Source organism: Dryobates pubescens, chromosome 17, assembly GCF_014839835.1.
Source record: "Dryobates pubescens isolate bDryPub1 chromosome 17, bDryPub1.pri, whole genome shotgun sequence".
Lineage (NCBI taxonomy): Eukaryota > Metazoa > Chordata > Aves > Piciformes > Picidae > Dryobates > Dryobates pubescens.
Window position 1 is genome coordinate 6,565,368 of NC_071628.1, and position 16,861 is coordinate 6,582,228.

General features: G+C 48.5%; 1 protein-coding gene across 1 annotated transcript in view; it reads left to right on the forward strand.

Moving 5' to 3' along the window:
• Positions 1 to 16,861, forward strand: part of CEMIP (cell migration inducing hyaluronidase 1) — a 117,167-nt gene that overhangs the window by 86,338 nt on the left and 13,968 nt on the right. The window contains exons 12-19 of the mRNA XM_009903900.2: positions 647 to 822; positions 1,401 to 1,610; positions 6,931 to 7,136; positions 10,225 to 10,294; positions 11,102 to 11,230; positions 11,883 to 11,968; positions 13,914 to 14,045; positions 16,751 to 16,786. Coding sequence (XP_009902202.1) covers positions 647 to 822; positions 1,401 to 1,610; positions 6,931 to 7,136; positions 10,225 to 10,294; positions 11,102 to 11,230; positions 11,883 to 11,968; positions 13,914 to 14,045; positions 16,751 to 16,786 — 1,045 coding nt within the window. The remainder of the gene's footprint in view (positions 1 to 646; positions 823 to 1,400; positions 1,611 to 6,930; positions 7,137 to 10,224; positions 10,295 to 11,101; positions 11,231 to 11,882; positions 11,969 to 13,913; positions 14,046 to 16,750; positions 16,787 to 16,861) is intronic.

Sequence of the window (16,861 nt, forward strand, 5' to 3'; positions counted from 1 at the left end):
TCCAAGACATGCAGGCAGATCTAAAATTGAGAGGTTTGGGAGGTCAGGCAGCAGGAGGGTTTGCAGCCCACAGGTTGGATGAGGGGTTGCAATTGTCCCAAGCCACAATTGCTGCACAGTTTTGTGCCCAGTCCTCTCTTTGCTCAGATTAACAGCCGTGCTGTTAGCAGGAGCAGGCTCATGCTCATCCACAAGTAGAGCTGTGGGCTCTGAGCAACTTCATGTCTCACTATGGGAATTGCTGTGCTAACCTTGGGGATTTAGACTTTTAAGCAGCTGCATCATGAGTTTTCTTTGCATTGGATGTTCATTCCTGGCTGATTATAATCCAAAGTAAAAGGCTCTTGAATGATCACAGTCCCTTCTCAAGGTGGGAGATGTGTTTTGTCTAACAGACTGCTGGCTTAACAAACTGGCTAAATGAAGCAACTTAAGACTAAAAATCCCACTTCCTCTGTTGCAAATATCTCAGTGACACCTGTGCTCAAGCCTGCCTCTCTTTGAGGTGCCAGCCAAGAGTTTTTTGCTGACTCAGTTACTCCTTTCATTATCATGCCAAGCCCACACCAGCCCCCAGCACAGGAAGCGCAAGGGGAAAACGGCAGTGTTGGCAGAGTAACCCTGACACTGGGTTCTGTTCCTTCAGGGAAGGCAGCTTACCTCCACGTTGGAGAAGTCATTGATGGTGTGGACATGCGGGCAGAAGTGGGGCTGCTGAGCCACAACGTTGTGGTGATGGGCGAGATGGAGGGGACGTGCTATGAGTACAGCAGCAAGCTGTGCTCCTTCTTTGATTTCGACACCTTCGGGGGACACATCAAGGTAGGGCTGGAGCTGCCTTCTTGCACTTTCCTCCTCTCAGCCACACCTTCACATACCAAGGACTTCAGGATGCAGGAAGGGAAAAATCCCTCGTGTCAGCAACTGAGCAAAGAGCCTCTCCCCACAGTACAGCAGATCCACCCCACTGCTGCTGCCTGTCCATTGGCTTTGAAGTGCACTCAAGCCCCTGCAGATATTGCTCAGCAAGCCAGGCTGGTGTTCAACCCACCCATGACAGGGTCTCCACACCTCAATTCCAATTTTCCTCAGTTTCTGGTGGCACTCAGCCTGGGGAGTTTGATTTGACCCAAGTGACTGCAGCTCGTTAACAGTATTAGATACAAATTGTTTTCCTTCTAGAATTAGGCTAAGGATAGCCATGGCAGCAGTGGTGGGATTAAAGAGCAGCCATGGTCCCCTTAGCTCCATGAACCCTCTTCCCTCACCCTGCAGCCACACTGCTCCCACTTGGTAACTCTTTCTAGCAGATACAGTCAACCCTTCTCTCCCTGTATTCCTCCTCCTTCTCACCCTCCACATCCTTCATGTTTCTTGACTGATGCTCTGTTGTTCTGCAGATTGGTCTCGATTTTAAGGCTGCCCACATTGAAGGTCTAGAGCTGAAATACATGGGCCAGCAGACAATGGGACATTATCCAATTCATTTCCATATGGCTGGAGATGTGGATGAGAAAGGAGGCTACAACCCTCCAACGTACGTGAAGGACGTCTCCATCCACCACACCTTCTCCCGCTGTGTCACAGTCCATGGATCCAATGGCTTACTGGTAAGAAGCACCAATGTCTACCTTAGACAAGAAGGCATCAGTCAGATGATTTCCTCCTAGCATGAATACAGCCTAATTGTTCCCCCCTACTCCACTCTGGTAAACCCACCCCCCCTGCCTAGAGTACTGTGTCCAGTTCTGGAGCCCCTATTACAGGAAGGATCTGGATGTGCTGGAAAGTGTCCAGAGAAAGGCCATGAGGATGATCAGAGGGCTGGAGCTGCTCTCCTATGAAGATAGATTGAGAGAGTTGGGGCTATTCAGTCTGGAAAAGAAAAGGCTCAGAGGAGACCTAATTGTGGCTTTCCAGGATCTGAAGGAGGCCACAAGAAAGCTGGGGAGGGGCTTTTTAGGCTGTCATGTAATGATAGGACTAGGGGGAATGGAACAAAAATAGACATGGGTAGATTCAAATTGGATGTTAGGAAGAAGTTCTTCCCCATGAGGGTGGTGAGACACTGGAACCAGTTGCCCAGGGAGGTGGTGGAAGCCTCACCCCTGGAGGTTTTGAAGGCCAGGCTGGATGTGACTGTGAGCAACCTCATCTAGTGTGAGGCATCCCTGCCCATGGCAGGGGGGTTGGAACTGGATGACCCTTGAGGTCTCTTCCAACCCCAACAATTCTGTGATTCTAATTACTGCAGGACATGAGGTGCCCTCCTGCCAGAGCCTGGGGCTGACTCTTGCTGCCCTGGTTAGATGCTGCAGGCATGTTTCATGGCCAGTGTGGCACTGTGGGCTGTGCCTGACCTGGAGTGGGCTGAGCTTTTGTGTGCAGTGATGTCTGCAGACCAGCCCACCTCCAATGAGCAGTTGAATCTATCTGTAGATTGCCAGCTTGCTATTTAAAGAGGATAATCAGAAGGTTTAACTGTGCTTCATCTTTCCTGTAAGGAAGGCTTCTGCTTGCAGTGCCATTCACACATTAAGCACTCTCAGAGCTCTGATTTGTCAGAATTGCCTTCCAAAACAAGACATCCTTTAGAGTAAATCTATAAATCACCTTTGTACCTTGTCTGGTAAGCAGCACACAAGATGGAGAGTACATGTTCAGCTTCTCCCTGGAGGTAGGGGTGCCACCTTCTTTGGGGTAAGGAACCAGAGGGAAATAAATGATACCTTACTGACTGGCATGTAATCCCCAAAGGCTTTCCTCACTGTTACCCTACCTCTGATGGCTTCTTCTTACTCACATTCAAGAAATATGCAGAAATCTATCCCCAGAGCAGAGGTGCCAAAGGTGTGAAACCAGCATCAGGTTTGACTAGACAACTTTTCCCCAAGTATCAGCTCAAATCCAGTCTTCAAAAGAGCAGCTTTTATCTGCTATTTACAAATCCAAGGGTTTGGGTTTGACCTCTGTCCTTCTAGGTTTGTAGCATGACCTTGAAACCCTACCAAGTGAACATGGCTTCTGAAGCAAAAAGCCATTCTACTGTCTAAAAGAGCCAAGGCATGAAGGGTGAGGTGGCATCCTCCCAGTGTGAAGGCTGCAGGCAAGGGGCTCAGTGTACAACTAATGTGCAGGCTGGAAGGGCAGCAGTGTAGGTTTCATTTGTCACACCGGCACGGGCTGTCACCAGTGGCACCATAAAATTCCTTCTTTGGCTGCACAGAGGTTGCATAGCTGTTAATGAGCTGCAGACCAGCTGAAGCCCTGCTGCTGGATCTAAGAGCCTCGTTCCCCATAGATTAACACTTGCCAAACCAAATACCCAGAGCCTGGCATTTTTCTTATCAGCCAGACACATGGATTCATAGAGAGCATTTGGAAATAGTTCTGTCTCTTGTGCTTTCTCCAAGTGACAGCTGGGCTGTGGGGATGGATCCACGACACAGGCATCTGTGTGCTCAGGCTTCACCAGCCAAGATGGCATGATGAAATTTAGACAGGCTGAAGTAGCTGATGAAAGCAGCTTGATTCTCACAATGGCCACAATTCCCTACATGACCATGTTTGCCTCCACAACAAGGCACCCAAGTGGAATCTTAGAATTGAGGACATAGACAATCTGAAATGGACATTAGCCCAGAACTGAATCCCTGTTGATTATATTTATCAAAACATTTGAACACTAAGCTCCACTCATGGTACTTTAACAGCTGTTCCTTTTAGCCATGTAATTCTTGCTGACAGCTGAAAAGAAAGCCCCAGTCAAATAATGCAACCTGAGCAAGTTTGTTCAGTTGCATCACAGAAACCATTCTCCAAAGGCTGCATCACTTCAATGTTGGTTCAGTCCTTTGTGATAGGCATCTTCAGTCAGCAGGTCCATGCCTTGATCCATGAGGTGATTCCACCATGATCTCCCCATCTGCTTTCTGACTCTATTTTCCTTCCTTTCCTCTTCCTTCTACCAGAGGTTTACTCACAGACACCCACATGGGTCCCTGATGATCACAACAGCTCTTCTATGTATTTCCTAGTTGCCTGCTATCTCATGAATTGGCCAACACTACCTGTTCCTACCTGCAGGAGCACCTTTCAGTTCCATCTTTCCCCAGCTGACATTCCTTCCCTCTGAGTCAGGCAGATCGAAAGCACACTTTGCTGACAGAATGAGGATGTGCACACAATGCCCTTGGGAAATAGCCATACAGAGACTGACTGGACTATTGAACCTCAGCACAGCACTTAATGGTGTGCTTCACGTTCACATTTCAGAGGGGCTTCTTGCATGACTGTCATTGGGTACCTGTGCAGATCCTTTAAGAGATGGGAGGGGGGCATCAGCTGTTGTTGTCATTACAACAGGCTGGCAGTTCAGAGCCAGGCTGCCCTGCTTGCTTTGCTATTGCTTTTCTTGTGTCACTGCAGACTCACTCATACTGGAAATACCAGGGGGGGAGAGTGTCCAGGTGTCCCTGACGGTAGGGATGTGTTTCTGTGGGCCTGCACAGTGTGCTAGCAGTCACCATCTCAGCATCAGCTGACTTCCATTCATGGATTGTTCTGCACTTTTCTGCAAATTCATATCCCCTGGAAGGCACAGAGGGGCCTTCTGCAAACAGATCTGTAGAAATTCCTTTCTCACCACAGTAATTGTTTGAAAATGAAATAATTACCCAATGTTTTCTTTAACAGATTGGCCATAGAACCACTGAGTTATGCCACTGCAGTCCCAGGGTTGGAACTTTGCTCTGATTCCCAATCTCTCCACCCTTTCCCAGTGTGCACACTAAAATAGAATCAGCCACTGGGGAGGTCAATAAACAGTCTGGCAGGATCCAGGGCAGAGCTTTACTTCATGAACTAAGAGGCTGTGCTAATGGCTTCAGTGGTCTCTCTTTTAGTAATCCAGCTATACTACACAACAATAGTTTTACCATGAAGAGCATTATCTAGCCATAAATTATTCCTGGTTAAAGTAAGATTGTGGACTGTTAGGAATGTTTTGATCAAAGGAAGAATTAAATCCACTTGGAACAAGCATGTTTGCTATCCAAGCATTTCAGTGCTGGGCTTGTGAAAACACGCAAAGGAAACTAAGGCAGAGCTGCCCAAGAGATGAGATATGGGGAGAGCAGTGAATCAGATGGAGGGTGACAATGGCTGGTAACTGCCTGGTGTTCTGTGGGCCTTCAGGGATGAGTTAGGAGAGCAACTGGCACTTGCTGGCTTGGAGCCCCTCTCTCTGCTTCACTCCTCTCTCACTGCGCTGGCAGGTGGGCTCCTCCACATACAAGAGATGGGCTTTGCCCCAGCTGCAGTCTCATCACTGCAGGCCTTCAGGTCCCAGTCCTGGTGCAGTGCTGGGAAGATGAACAGCCATGCAAAGTGGCTAACATTGCCCTAGGGAAACTGTTGCCATCATCCAAATGCAACAGCACCGGTGACACCTTTATTGTCTTTCCAATGTGACTCTTGTGTGAAGGTTTCTGCGCAGTTCTGGCATCTCCATGCTTAAAAGACTTGCTCTGTCTGTTGGAAACATCCTGCAGATCACTCACTCTCCTGCAATGTTCTTCTCTCTGTAAACCTTCAGCAATGCAAGGCTCAGACAGCTCCTTCTTCCAAGAGGGGACAGTTCCACCTAGTACTTACAGGTCACACCCAAATAGAGAAGCCTACATTTTGCCAGGTCTAGCATCTAATTAGCTCAGGGGGCTAGCAGTGAATTCCAGCGAGCTGTCCTCAGATGCTCCCCTTTGCAGGTCATTGGAGCTGTGTTCAGTTCAGTGTGATGCCTTGTGTTCAGAGGTTTGAGGCACAGAATAGATGTGTGTGCAGATGTAAGCTCCTAATAGGCTCAGCAAGCAGAGTGTTCTTTCTTGTGTGAAAACATATTTGTAGCTATTTCAATACCAGCCCTGGCATTTTATCTGAAATTGGTTCTCCTTGCCTTGAGAATGAGATATGAAGGTGGCAGAGGAGTCTCAGGGCTGTACAGAACAATTCAGGCAGTTGAGCATCCAGTTCTCTCAAAGGCACCATAGAAAATCTGCCTTCTGGCCAGTTTAGGATTGTCTTTGCTCCTTGGCAATTGCTGCATTTGTAGGAACATCCTGGGATTTGCCAGGAAGGTATCCCAAGTCCGAGGCGGTTGATGGCTGATGGGAAAAGCAAGGAGACAGACCAGGACAGACCTGAATTTTCTGTATCCCAGACACATCCACTACCAACTGACTTGCTGGGCACAGTGTGTCCAAGTGCTGTTGTTTCTCAGCCACATTCCAGCTCCCGAAGCTGTTTTCTCAGCTCTTTCAGCAGTGGGTTGGGTGTTGTTCTATCCAGCACAACGGTGTCCTGACGTTAGCAACATTCAAACCAAACCCAGAGCAGCACTGATTAACACCAGCTGATTTGTCTCAGGGTCAAGAAAAGCTTCTGTCAGCATCTTGGAAAGCAAGGATCAGGTCAAACCTAAACCAAGCCAGCCTGTCTGGAAAACAACTTTCTGTCTCTTTGATAGCCTGAAAATGTATTTTTCAGCTCAGCTGCAGTTCATGGAGCTGCTCATGGAGCTCCATGTGAAGGTGCATGGGCCCAGATGTGATCTGAATGTGTAACATCCTCCAATAATCCATTAACCTCGTGTTTTTTTCCAGCCTCATGCTGAGATAGTCTCTGATTTCACAGGCTGACAAAAAGAGAGGAATGAGCATTTCCTAGGTGATGACAAATTCTGATTAACTGTAAGTGCTGGAGTTATTGCTCTTCAGAGCAGAGAGTGATCTTGATTTGGGTTTTGCTTACACACCCTGAGCTCGATGGGGTGCTGAGGTTGCCTCCCTAAATTCAATCCTTCAATGTGCCATTGCTGTAGTTTCTCCTCATTCACATGGAAGGTGAATGCTGCCCTTTGTTCTGTACATGCAGGTGAAGGATGTTGTGGGCTACGATGCCCTGGGCCATTGCTTCTTCACAGAGGATGGCCCCGAGGAGCGCAACACTTTTGATCACTGCCTTGGGCTGCTGGTCAAACCCAGCACCCTGCTCCCCTCCGACCGAGACAGCAGGATGTGCAAGCTGATCACTGAGGGTGCTTACCCAGGCTACATCCCCAAACCCAGGCAGGACTGTAGGTGAGTGGGAGCCTTCCTTTTCTTCTTTCTTTTTGTGGCAAGGCTTAGCCATAAGAGAGAGCATCACACGTGTATGGCATAGTAACCTGTAGAGCTCTGGGCTGCATACCCCAAAGACTGAGAACATCCTCCTGGGGATCTCCACACCTGTGTTGTTCAAATTCCTATACACACTGAGGTGTAATTTCATTTTTATCATGAAGTCAGTTGAGATGCTTCCTAGCCCAGGAAAGGGATTTAATAAATGTTTACAAATATCTGAGGGCTGGGGGTCAGGAGGCAGGGGACAGGCTCTGCTCAGTTGCACCCTGGGATAGGACAAGGGGCAATGGATATAAACTACAGCACAGGAGGTTCCACCTCAGCAGGAGGAGGAACTTCACTGTGAGGGTCACAGAGCCCTGGAGCAGGCTGCCCAGAGAGGTTGTGGAGTCTCCTTCTCTGGAGACTTTCAAGCCCCACCTGAATGCATTCCTGTGTGACCTGGGCTGGATTCCATGGTCCTGCTCTGGCAGGGGGGTTGGACTCCATGATCTCCAGAGGTCCCTTCCAACCCCTAACATCCTGTAAAACTTCTCTTTGCCACAAACCCTATGCTACACTTGGAAAATGCCAAATACTTCTCATGTCCCTTTTTGCAAGATCCTTTTCTCTAAGTAGCCTTAGAGATCTGCCAGCTGAGGTTTAGATGAGGGTTGTAAAGGCATTTGCAACCAGAACAGATTTTACAAGTGCTTTTGGTTGCAATATAGGAAGAAATCAGGGGCAGTGCAGGAGAAACAAATCCAGCCTGGCCACACAGATAAGCTGTAGGATTTTTTTTTTCATGGAGGAATGAATGAGTTCTTCATTAGCAGCAAATTTTAAGCACAACTCAGAGAAAGGGCAGTCACAAATACTTTAGTTGTAGCTGGCCCTGTCATAAGGTGGGATATGGACTCCCTTTACTCCTGAAGGCCATTCTGCCCCCCAAAATCAAGGTGCACATCTTAGGAATATGATTTAATTGCTAATTACAGGGAGCCTACTCATTTTGATGGATGTCAGGCCCCTAATTAGCTTTCTTCTTCTTTCCACATCCCTCTGACTCTCCTCAAAAGAGCATTAGACTCTCGGAGCAGTAACTCTGAGCTTAGCAGCTAGGCAAGCAGATGCCCAGCCACAGTCCATAGAGCATGGCATGTGGTCTGGAGCAGATCTCTGAACCCATGCTGCATTCAGAGGGTTTGCCATTAACACCTGGATGTCAAGCTTGCCTCCAAGATGTTGACATTGATGGTGGATCACCTCAGGGACAAGGCCCCTGTGCAACAGAACAGGAGGTCTTCCAGGGTGAAGATTTATCTTGAGCCCACAGCAGCTGCTGGGAGACAGGAACACTTTTGCCTGTAGTCCAGATTTTTCTCCAGGAATTTATTCTGCTGTAGGTGGGGGTGGAGGGGAACCTACCCTTTTGAGAAAAGCTAAATTTTGGTCCCACAAAAGGTCAGTGAGAAAGGCTCTGGAGCCACATACCCACCCTGAACATGAGCTAGTTAGGAGCTGATTGATGCCTAAACTACAAGTCTTCAGGGGATTTCTTTTATTTGGAAACACTCTCAACCTGCTGAGACTGTATCAGTATCACCCAGTCTGTCCTCAGAGCTGGGGTTTTGTCCAAAGAAACATATTTTTAGATTGTTAGTTTGGCAAGGGGAGGAGATGGATTCATGCAATGCTCTTTTTCACATCTGTGATTGTTTAGAAATTACCCTGCACGTCTCCATTCATAAAGTAAGAGCTAATCAGCTGTTGTGCTCATTGTCCCCTCAGAGTCCACCTCGTGGCCAGAGGGACATGTTTTGTGGCATTCTGAAGGCTGTTTTATGACAGTGTGCTAGGAATGCTGGGTGGAGGTGTGATGAAGAGGTCCTGTGGTACTTTGTGCCCCATCTTGCTTTATCAAAGAACTCAAGGTCTGATCAGAACAGCTCGTTTGGCACCAGGCTCAGCCAGGCTTCAAGTGCCAGAGCACACTGGGGCTGCCCTGGGGCAGCAGCCCAGGCACCCTGCACAGGGAGCACTGTCTGCAGCTCCTTTGCCTTGGAAGAGGCAGGCAAGGAGCTGTGGCCAGCAGTGGAGACAGGGCTCTGAGGAGCAGAACAGGGCTGGAAGGCAGCTCACTGGGGAAACACAACAGCCTTGCCCCTGCCTGCAAAGCAGCAGAGATTTTGCAAATAATCTTAAATTGTTTCTTTCTAGGCCAATCCCAAGCCCAAAATAGAAACCATTCACTGTGCTTCCACGATAAAGTCACACAAAGGAAACTTCATCCTGGGACAAGCAAAATCAGGTGGCCTAAAGCCCCTGTGAAGTCCTTCGTGGGAGATTAAAATAGAGATAACACTTCCATAGGTTCACCCCGACAGGAGGCTGAATCTTACCCAGTAAATTTAGGGAGGCATTGTGCTGGGGGTAAGGTCTGACTGTGTCCTCCCAGAGCTCCTGTGCCTGTTGCTTAATGAGTGCTGCGGGACAGGGTGGATTGATCTTTCCTCCTTGATGGGAGCCTTTCAGTTAAGAGTCTTTTATGTGCATTAGGCAAATGGAGCCCTTTTATCTCAAAAGAAATGCATAGGAGGAGAGCAAATAAAGCTGATGAATCACAGCAGCTCTTGGAGAAGGCAGGTCCTGGGGTATTCCTGGAAAGCCCTGAAGAGGAATTCATGGGGTCCTGGGCTAAACGAGCCTCTAATGAATTTGAGGGCTCGTCTGGGGGCAAAGACTCTTTCTGCAAGTTGTGAAACAACACGTTGTCCTCATAATAAAACCTGACTGGCATCTGACAGCTTCATAGCAGGCTTGGAATTGCAGTCAAAATTCCTCATTTAATACTCAGGGCTTTAAAAGATAAGGGCATGCTCTCTGTCAAACCTCAGAGGACATGTGGTTGGAGAAGAGAAGGAAAACCCCATTCCCTTTTAACCCTAGGCAGGACCCCTTATCTGGGGAGTCATCAGCCCTGCCTGTACTGGGGGGAGTTGTGTGGTGGCTCTGTGTGTGTTTGAAGCATCATTTTCATGTTCCTCTTTTTTTTCCTGCCCTGCAGCGCCGTGTCCACCTTCTGGATAGCCAACCCACACAACAACCTCATCAACTGTGCAGCTGCAGGGTCTGAAGTGAGTACAGGAGTTTCTTACTTGGTAGCAGCTCAAACCAGTTACAGCCCAGCGAGGCTGAGTCTCTGCCTGGTGCTTCTGAGCCATGTGTGAGCGTGGCCAGCTCCACAATAAAACCCAGCACTTGTAGTTCTGTTCCACTCTTGTTGCTGCTTGCTGTTTCTCGAGCTGGATGGCTCAACCAAAACTTCCCAGCCTTTGCCCAGTGTGTAGCCTGAGTAAATTAAAGAAATGTGACTGTGGAGTCTCAGTGAAGCCTTTGGCAATGATTTTGTTGATTCCAGTACTCTAACTCTCGGTCACATCAGGAGCCTGTGTTTTCCTACTGAGACAAATGAAGGAGTAAACCAAACCTTGACCAAAGAGATGTGGTCTCTCCAAAGCTTCCAAATCTGAGCACAGAGATTTTGGGGCTCCTTGACATGTTTTTAGGCAGCTAAACAAAAATGGTCTGTTCTTTAGAGATGGGGATGTGCAGTGATAGGAGGACAGCAGTGTGTGTCTCTCTGTGTGTGCTCTGATTTTGAAAGTCTTGCCTATACTTTCGACATAGATGCCAAAGCCTACCTTGAGGCACCTTGAAGAGGTGGGAGTATGGATACCTCTCTCTGTGTGTGTGTGTGTGTGTGTGTGTGTGTGTGTGTTAACCCTTTTGCTGCATGCAGCTGTGCAGGGCACTACTGCTGGCTGCCGTTTGTCCTGAAATCTCTTAGCTTAGGTCTGGTGGCTTTACTGAGGAATCCTTGGGCTAATGCTGGTCAGTAAGAAAGTTCCAGCAAAGCCTAAGGAGTCCATTGTCTTCCCCAGGAAACAGGCTTCTGGTTTGTGCTGCACCACGTGCCGACAGGGCCCTCGGCAGGGATGTACTCCCCTGGCTACTCGGAGCACATGCCCATGGGCAGGTTCTCCAACAACCGCGCGCACTCCAACTACCGGGTGAGTCCGCAGCCAGCCAGCTCCTGGCTCCAGCTCCTGGGGCCTGCAAGCTGCTAATGCCTTCTGCATTTCTGTGCTTTCTGTTTCGCTGAGCGCTGCTGCGAGCTTGTCTGTGTCTGCAGCTGGAGCAGCCTGCGTGCTGGCTCTCGGAGCAGCCGCTTCGCTTGGCTGCTGTGCATTCAGTGAGGCTCGTCCCTCTGCGCAGGCTGCTTCTCTGCTTCTGCACTCCTAAAATAGTGCCTCCAGGAGCATCTATTGGCAGCTTGTCTAATTATAGACTGCAACTGCCAATGGCAGCAACTAACTTCTGGAGGGATAAATGCAGGACACTCTAATTGCCTTCTCTTTACTTATTTACCCTAGGCATGCCATGCTGTGTGGCTGTGTCTTACTGCAGCAGGCTGCCTGTGTGTGTGGGGATGTGTTTACCAGAGAAAGGTGCAGTTTCTGGAGGTTTGCAGCCGTTTTGGGGGGGGTGTATGCAAGTCTGGGGAATCCTGGCAGCCCTCTGTTTTGCAAGCTACCAACAGAAGCAGTTATTAGGGTTGTGCAAGTGACTCTGATTTAGAGCAATTGGAGGCAGAGCCTGGAGATGGAAAGAGCTGTAAAATATCTAGACATACTCTAATATTTCATTGCTTTTTTCTTCTAGGCTGGAATGATCATTGATAATGGTGTTAAAACCACTCCAGCCTCCGCCAAGGACAAGAGACCTATCCTGACACTGATCTCTGGGAGGTAAAGTGTTTTGCACAGTTTGGTTTGGAAAGGATTTCTCCATAGCACTGACTGAAAGCTGTGAAATTGCTCCTAAGGAAGCTGACAGGAATCATTGCAATGCATTTGGGATGGCTTGGATTGAAGAAAGGTCTTCACAAAGCTTTACCACTTCATTACCCTTCCTAAGGGACCCTGGAGCACCCACAGCCTTCCAATTTGTCCTTGTTGTTTATCTTGGAGCTGAGCTGGCATGGGTGTTCCATCTGCTCAAGGGTGTCCCACTCAGTTTTCATTTTATTTTCTTTAGATAAGCACCCAGCAGCTCAGATATCAGTTATCCTGTGAGACATCATCCCAGTGCTCTCTCTCTGGCAGCTGATGCTAAAAGATGTTGAAAAGTTAATATTCTTTACATTATTTTCTGCTCAGTTAATTGACATTCTTGTTTCAATGATAAAAGCAACTGCTAAAAAATAACTTATTAAGAGCGTCCTGCTCTGCAAGTACCTTCAAATTCCCCTGGGAGGCTGATGCTACTTTTCCATATAGCTGAGCACCTTGGGACAATGCCTGCTGCCACAGGCATAGTAAGTGATTACAAAAGGCAATTTGTCCCTTGCCATACAAAGGCAGGAATGACCTCTGGGAACCCACCAGTCATAATGCAGTCACATTTGTGCTCAGAGATCACCCACAAGGCCAGGCTGCAGCTCAGGTTATTTGTGCCATTTTCCACTTTCCATGTGTCAAGGCAAAAAGAGTGAGTAAGTGATTCTAGCTGCACTGACTGGGGCAGGCTTGGAGGTAGGCTGGGCAGCTGCAGGGCTGGAGAGATTGTTCTGTCTGCAGCTACTGCATGAAAGGCCTGAGTCAAATTCTGTAGCCTGTGGTGTTCCCCCAGTTACACACGAACATGAAACTGGAATCCATCTCTATTTACCAGTGCCTGGGGAATCCACAAGGGCTGATACTAAATCTCCCCATGATGGAGCTGCCAACGCAATACTCATCTGGTGGAAGCCTCTCAGCCTGGTGCTCAGTTTTCGAATGATATAAGAGCTTATTAAGCAAAGCACTATTGAGTATCTGTTAGCCAAGTGACAGCTTGGCCTCACTGCCCTGTGGTGAGGCATGAATTTTAATCTTTGGGCCATCCATTGCTGGCACTGTGTTGGGTGCTCATCTGTCAGCTTCTCTAAGCTCTTCAGCATGATGGAAGATGCTTCTTCAGCAGCAAATGGGAGAGCTGAGCCTCAGGACCGGCTAAATGACGGTCAAGTTCAGCATCACCACAGGGAGCCAGATCCTAGCTCGGATCCTGTAACCTGAATGGTGGCTGACATGCAGCAGCTGAGGGCACACAGAGCTGCGGTTTGCACTTGTTTCTGCATCTTTTGTCTGCATCAGGCCAGTATTTCATCATAGTTGAGAACTTCAGAGTGAATAGATCTCGTACGTGTGTCCTGAGTACAGTGGAAATAGTGAAGGACATACTTTCAACCCCTCTCCAAGATGTTTTGATTCTTTTCCATAGCAAAGAAGCTTTGGCAGTGGTACTCATTGCCACAGTATAGCCAAGGCTAGGAGATAAGAATGCTCCAAAGGGAAAACAAAAGGAGATTTATCTGAATACCAGGGATATGCTGAGGGATAACAGTAAGGGATCAAAAAATATCTCTGACTTTTGGGAGCAATAAGGAACTTTCCATGCTTTCTGCAATATATCAGCAATGCAGTAAGGGAGATGTGGAAGGAAACTTGGAGTGGGTCTTTACAACTGCCTGGCCTGGCCTGGCCTTCCCTTGGCAGTTGGGTCTGGCCATCACTGCTTGAGTAGACACGCCACTTGGATGGACTCTTGTCCCAAAGCTGTTCCTGAGTTAGCAGAAACCAGATGTTTAGCAGGGCTGTGCACCAAGCAAAGCTACCTTCCCTCAGCCACCTTCCTTCTCTCTGGTTGCAGATACAGCCCACACAAAGATGCTGATCCTTTGAAGCCCAGGGAACCTGCAATAATCGAGCGCTTCATTGCCTACAAGAACCAGGATCACGGGGCCTGGCTGCGGGGTGGAGATGTGTGGCTGGACAACTGCCAGTGAGTTTTGCCTTACTTCAACTCTCAGAGTTCAGCCTGGTGTTTGTGGCGAGCATAGCTGTGGTTCAGACTATTTATATAGCTTTGCACCTTTCTTATGGCCAAGATTGGAATAAAGATGAAAGGTTAAGTAAGCAAAGGCATTATTTTACACACCCACAACCTGCTGTGTCTGAACTGAAGATCCCTCAGAATCATAGAATTGTTAGGGTTGGAAGGGACCTCAAGGATCATCTAGTTCCAATCTCCCTGCCATGGGCAGGGATGCCTCACACTAGATCAGGTTGCTCAGAGCCACAACCAGCCTGGCCTTCAAAACCTTCAGGCATGAGGCTTCCACCACCTCCCTGGGCAACCTGTTCCAGTGTCTCACCACCCTCATGGGGAAGAACTTCTTCCTAACATCCAATCTGAATCTATCCATTTCTATTTTGTTTCCATTCCCGCTAGTCCTATCATTACCTGACAGCCTGAAAAGTCCCTCCCCAGCTTTCTTGTAAGTCCCCTTCAGATCCTGGAAGGCCACAAATAGGTCTCTTCAGAGCCTTCTCCTCTCCAGACTGAAGAGCCTCAACCCTCTCAGTCTGTCTTCATAGGAGGTTGCTCTCCTGTGTGATGCTGACCAATGTGCACACAGGCACACACAGATGCAAACAACTAGAAACAACACTTAAGTTTTCACATGAAAAACTAGGTGCTTTGAAAAGAAAGCAGCAAAATCCACCACTTTGCCTGGCTAAGCCTGGGCATAGAAGAGTTTGTTTTATGGGGTCCACTGCTGTGCTGAATAAGTGAGCACTGACAAAGCAGACGTAAAACTATGAATCACAGCAGCAAGAAAGAGAGTGGACAAGTGTGCTGTGCTCATTTCCTGCACTGGTCACAGCAGATATTTGTTTTGCAGTTGAAAACAGATGACCTTCTACAGCTTCATTTGCTGAGCCAGGCTTGTGATACCAACCTCGAGAAAGAGGAGAAAAAAAGGGAAAAGCTACTTTATGAGGCATGTTGTGATAAGCTGAAGAGAAATAGCTGTCACACTGTGTTCTGGTGTCCAACTGCCAGCCAGAGTGACCCAAACCTCTTAAAGCAACCGGTGGTAGAATCACAGAATCAATAAGGTTGGAAAAGATCTCAAAGATCATCAAGTCCAACCTGTCACCCAAGACCTCATGACTACTAAAGCATGGCACCAAGTGCCACATCCAATCCCCTCTCGAACACCTCCAGGGACGGTGACTCCACCACCTCCCTGGGCAGCACATTCCAATGGCTAACAACTCTCTCTGTGAAGAACTTTCTCCTCACCTCAAGTCCAAACTTCCCCTGATGCAGCTTGAGACTGTGTCCTCTTGGTCTGGTGCTGCTTGCCTGGGAGAAGAGACCAACCCCCTCCTGGCTACAACCACCCTTCAGATAGTTGTAGGCAGCAATAATGTCTCCCTTGAGCCTCCTCAGGTATGAGCTGGCTGCAGTGGCTCTTCGCATTGGTGAGGATGAGGCTGCAGAGGGGCAGCCAGAAATGTAAGCTGCAGTGGTGCCCTTTGTGCTTCTGATGAAGTCAGGAACTGGAAGTATCTAGACCACTCCAGGGCCAGGAAGTGCTGCCTTTGCAGATCACACTCACGCCACTGGGACATTTACACTGCACATGGAGCAGATGCAGCACATGGGTGGTGTTGGACGACCAAGTCCTGGCTCTCCAGAAGCAAACCTGAGTGTGGAAATTCGAGGCAGCAGCCACCGAGCTGTAATCATCTTTATAGCCACGGCCATTTCCATTTCCCATTGCTACAAACAGACTCGGTGTACACCGAAAAACACAGCAGCGAGCGTGCCGTGCCGCGCAGAGCTGCAGTGAGTGTGTGCAGGGCTGGAGACGCCGAGGCCACGGCGGAGGAGGGCTGCCACCTGCAGACAGCAGCGGGGAAAGCTGGCTTGGCCCTGCTGCAGCATCCCCGCTGCTGCTCTGCCTCAGAGCCGCGACAGGCGTGCGAAGAGGGACGCCCCTGTGAACGCAGCTTCAAGACTTCTAGTATCATATTAATTGGAACCCTCTATGAGCAGGACTTGTGGACCAGCAGCTGCGATTTATCTCGCCTAAAAGCGTTGGAATTTCAGCAATATGGAAGGACTTTTAAATTTTTATTTTATTTTTAAATGACCTGTTAATTTATTATTAATAAGAAAGACCTGATGTCTGTCTTCCTGTTGATGAGAAGCCAGGCTTCCCTGCTTCTCTAACGTTTGCTTTTGTAAAGTTATTTCCTGGGAGCGGTTTGTGATCCATGAAGGCAGGGGAGCAGAGAGGTGCAAGTAAGGCAAAGCACCATTGAATCATAAATGTAGCTGGAGTTGAGAGAGAGGAACCATCCTTTACCTGCCACTGAATAGAGTGTGGGCATCAGACAGAGGGGAAAAACAGACAGTAAGCTCTGCCCAGTAATCACTGGCTTAACCTCAGCTTGGAACTATCAGGTGCATGTCTGCTGCTTCATGTGATCTGTGTACACTGAGGATGTGCCAGAAAAAGGTCTTCCAACACTGAGCAGGGAACAAACCTGGAAAAGCCTGAGATCCCCATGAGACCTGCTCAGTAGTGAAGCCTTGCTAACCTTCACCTCATTGCTTAGGTTATTTTAGGTTGAGATGATAGAACAAAGCAAACCCAAACGTTTTCTGAAGCACCTATCTTCTTTTTGCAGGTTTGCTGACAATGGCATTGGCCTGACCTTGGCGAGGTAAGCATGGGGCAGGCTGTGCACAGCCTGGGGCACAGCAGATAGGGATGAGTGTGAGCAGCCCCTTTACCTCCA